The sequence below is a fragment of the Stegastes partitus genome, unplaced genomic scaffold (assembly GCF_000690725.1).
Source record: "Stegastes partitus isolate 25-593 unplaced genomic scaffold, Stegastes_partitus-1.0.2 Scaffold489, whole genome shotgun sequence".
Classification (NCBI taxonomy): Eukaryota; Metazoa; Chordata; class Actinopteri; family Pomacentridae; genus Stegastes; species Stegastes partitus.
In genome coordinates, this window is record NW_007578220.1 from 134,596 (window position 1) to 138,906 (window position 4,311).

The 4,311-nt window shown below is 40.8% G+C and overlaps 1 protein-coding gene across 1 annotated transcript in view; it reads right to left on the minus strand.

The window, feature by feature from the left end:
• The window catches only part of LOC103361155 (interleukin-13 receptor subunit alpha-1-like), a 12,904-nt gene extending 9,082 nt beyond the window's left edge, over positions 1 to 3,822 (minus strand). The window contains exons 1-2 of the mRNA XM_008287163.1: positions 3,453 to 3,822; positions 1,925 to 2,079 (exon numbers count right to left, since the gene is read on the minus strand). Of these exons, the coding sequence (XP_008285385.1) occupies positions 1,925 to 2,079; positions 3,453 to 3,522 (225 nt within the window). The 5' untranslated portion in view covers positions 3,523 to 3,822. The remainder of the gene's footprint in view (positions 1 to 1,924; positions 2,080 to 3,452) is intronic.
• Positions 3,823 to 4,311: the final 489 nt, after the last annotated feature.

The window sequence follows — 4,311 nt, forward strand, 5'->3', positions numbered from 1 at the left end:
CCCCCCCGTGACCCTAGTGAGGATTAAGCGGTGTATAGATAATGGATGGATGGATTCTTTGGTCAGGTGATGGTCAAAATTAAGTTGTTCAGCTGAGATGGGATCCAGCATATTCGGCACAAACCTGACCAGGACAGTGAAACCGCAGAACCAGCAGCGAAGCACGTAGGTGGGAGTGTGACGATACGGGCTGCACGAGTACAAAAGGTGTTGGGAAAATGATATTTATAGATGACACCGTGAATACCTGTGGGTACCAAAATACTGATAAGACAAGCCCCAGTCTCCAAAAGCTGGGCAGTGATCCAAACTCACACACAAGTTTCTCAAGAAGAAGAAAGTGAAGTGGATTTACTGTGGATCCTGACTTTCAGTCCAGTGAGTCAAGCTCCAAAAGACGCTCCATCATCACGAGCATATTCCATCAATACCTTGGAAATCAGTGTTTTTAACTTGAGAATTTCTTGATAATGATATCAGATCACACATGCCCCCCAGTTTCAAGTCTTTCACTTTCAGTTTGCCATGTAGGATTTATGCAATTTCATCCTCAANTTTTTAAAAACTAATCATAAACATTTTTAATGGAAGACCTAGATTTGTAAAATGATAGTGTCCTGTTGGGCCCGAATAAAGTTCTTATTAAAGTATTCTTTACTGTTGATATGTGTCATTGGCGCCTTTCAAACTAGAAGTTATTGTGTGAGTATAGGAAGTCAGGTCATTGAGAGTCAAGTGCAAGTGTAGTCATGAGTCACTGGTGACTGGTGGAGCTGCAAGACTTTGTCAAGTTGAGCTGAAAGTCATGACCAGATTCTGTCTAGAATTCAAATGGTGTCCATCCCTCTAGGTTTGTATGTGCACAGTAACTATTCTACTATAACTGAAGTTATTTAACAACAATCAGAATTATTGTTCTTTTCATTAGCTGACTGGGTCACTAAGGCAGATATTGTTCCTGCTCAGGGAACGAATAAGTGAATAAAAGCATGAACTAAATGAACACACACTTTTCATAACGTACCTCTGTTAAAGGTGGCACATTGCTAATTTGGATAGAATTATCAAAGTAAGGCTCATATCCTGACTTTTCGTCACTAATTCTCATGATGCAGCTTGATCACACCTCTGGTAATCTTTATATCTAGTGCAGTGGGTCCCAAACTAGTGGTTGGGAGGCCGCATGGTTATTTCCAAATATCACATATTTTAGCCACAACTGCCACTAAAACATGTTTGCACATGACAAAAACAATGTAGGAGTCTGTGAAAGTCTTTCAGTGGAACTCAACATTTCCTCTAATTCATCCTGATTTGTGTACCTGATATCTAGACTGAGGAGGGGTCCACACAACAAAACTTATCAGGTTGTTAGTACATAGCCTCATTAATACCTTCCCTCACCTGGCAGTTTCACAATCATTCACACCTCCAGGTATGGAAGTTTTTCAGTTAACAGATCGTTATTCTTTAGGGGTGAGAATGAATACCTGGGAATCCCTCCCACTCAGTTAGATATGAGGAAATGTCTTGAAGAACAAAAGCCATTGTCTCTTATTCAAGCCTTGTTCATAATCATGGCCTGGATGACTCAGAATGTATACAGACCCGACTGCAACTTGCACCAACAACACACGTATTCTATTTTTTTCCTGCAATAAATTACTACGAAGTCATATTTCTATTACTAGACTGGTGTGTTTGTTTGTGTTGCTCATGTCTAGACTGGCCCGCTAACGCATGCACACAGCAACGTAGGCATGCGTCAGCCACATCTACAAAAATGTTATTGCCCAGCCGTGATCCATCAGAAGTACTCATGATGTGTTTGTTTCACCAGATGTGCAAAAGCTGCAGTATTCCTTCAAGTGAAAATAATGAGCTGCATGTAGTTAGTTTGAGGAAATATGCGACCCCGACTCACCTCTTCTGTTTTCCTGCGGAAGTACTCGATTTTATATTTGATTTTACAACTATCCGGCAGGCCGTCTGGCTTGTCCCAGGACCAGGACACGTTCACAACAAACGGGTCTTTCCCCCACTTGTGTGTCAAATTACTGGGTGCAGGAAGGCTCTGATCTGTAACCAAACATCACATATTTCACCTTTTCATACATTGTAATCACATGCCAAACACAAACATGCAACCTCTGACAACTCTCGCTGCTGGTTTGAGGGCCAGACCTTTATGTTGGAGGTTACCAAGCGCTGGAAACAGAAAGTGAGACTTCCTGTAACAGTGTCCTACATCTATCTGAAAGCTGTAAAGCTGCAGCGGCGAAGTGCGGCCATAAACAGAAGCAGTTTAGTGTTTTTGTGCCACACCTTTTCAGCAATCATGGTAGTTAGCTGCTGTAAGAGTAGCCACAAATAGAAATTCAGCCGACTCTTGTCCCATAAACTCTTTTCCTGTTATATTATATATTATACATCCTGAAAAGAATCAGACAGAGGTTACACTTTATCTTTATTCAATTCAATAAAAATAAATAATAATAATAAAGTACTTTATTTGTCACCTAGTGGCAACTTAAGAATTTATTAAAAAGATAATAAAATAAACAATTTGCTTAATTTTAAATATAACTAAGTGGCAGTTTAAAAATCTGCCTCAAGCTGCTCTGTCATAGCATCGTCACATTCTTTTAAATATTCCATTACTAGTTCCAGTATCTGCAGTGTGTGTCACTACACTTTCAAGACTGTTGGCTGCGCAACAAACAGCCAAGTGGTAAACTGCTGCTGGCAAAACAGGAGGAAAAAAAAACTGAGCAGCAGAACAAATGGGATTTTTTTTCTTTTCATTCAAACTTTACCAAAAAAAAGGCATTGGGGAATCTGTTTAAATTACTTTAGCCAACATCTTTGTAGGACAAAAGGATCTTTCAATTAAGTAGTGGTAGTTAAGATGATTAAAACAGAATCACAGTGACATTAATTGGTTTACAGAAGATAATTGGAAGAAAATGGGGGGAAAAACCCCAGGGTTCATAGTCCTACTTGATGGTGACGTAGTTTTCCATCCAGCTGTGGATGTGTTAATAAATGATGGAAACGTGCCAGTAAAGCCTGCTAAATGAACTTTGATAGGCCACAAGGGCGGATCTGAGGACAAGAGGGTTTTAAGGACAACAGTATTGTAAAAGTGGTGACATTTTCTGTTTTTTTCTTTCTTTTTTCTCCCAAAAAAAAAGTCTTGAAGGCTGGGAAGATATGGACAGAAATGGAAAGAAGAGGCCAGGAGACAGAGAGAAGACCACAGCAGGAAACGAGGAGGAAGGGAATCTATTAAGCTTCAGAAGTGAAACCCCACCATGTACTGTAAAAAAAAATCTGTTGCCACCTTAGATCCGCCACTGGACTTTGGTACGACAGCACTTCACCTGATCAAAGCTGATATAATTAACTTGATTATCAGAATCATGGCTATTTAATTAAAGAGTCTGCCTTACCTGCTTCACTGTGGAAAACCATTAACACAACGGAGCACAAAAAAGCCCAAAACTCCGCATTAAGCGTCATGTTGTCCTCAAGCGTCCGTGCGTTTATTTGGTCTGGAAGCGCGTAAAACTCCTTCAATTCCTCTGAGAGAGAGTCATCGGGGAAACACAGGCGACACACTGTGTAGGATTTAGTTTTGTTTTTAAAAACTGAAGAGGAAAATAAATCCAAATGCAGGGGAAAGTAGGATGAAGAGATTCTCAAAAACACCTTTATAGTGTCTGTGGCTCCGCGGTGTCCTCAGCGTCTACCGGGAACGGCGGGGAGGAGCCTGTGAGAGAGAGCGAGGGTGGGAGGCTGTGACAGTCCCTCCTGAGTGGAAACCAGTCCTGCAAAGACTGTGTGAGGAGCAACCCTACATGTGTTGAAGGAGTCTCTGAAATAAGGAAACCGCAAGAGTGGCTCAAGTAAATGAGATCAGATTTACGCATGCGTGCGCAAAACCAAGTATCCATCCATTCCTCCAGGAAGTCGTAAGGCTCCAGATGAGTCTGTGAATCATTAAGCCTCATAATGTGTGTGGTAATGGAGTTTGGGCAGCAACAAACAACAGAGTGGGCTGTGTGTTGGTACAGTATGCAATAGAAGTGGGACTATTTAAATGCCAAATGATCCAATCACTTGTGTTTCAATCCAAAACAAATACTTTAGAATGACGATAAAGAAAAGCACCAAAGTAGAGACTTGGTGCAAAAAAAAAAAAAAAAGTGAACACACCTGTGATGGACAAGTAAGAAAACACGTGATTCTTGAAATTAAGTCTAAAAGGAACCTTTATCGACAGCATCCAAGCATGCAAGGAGAAACTTC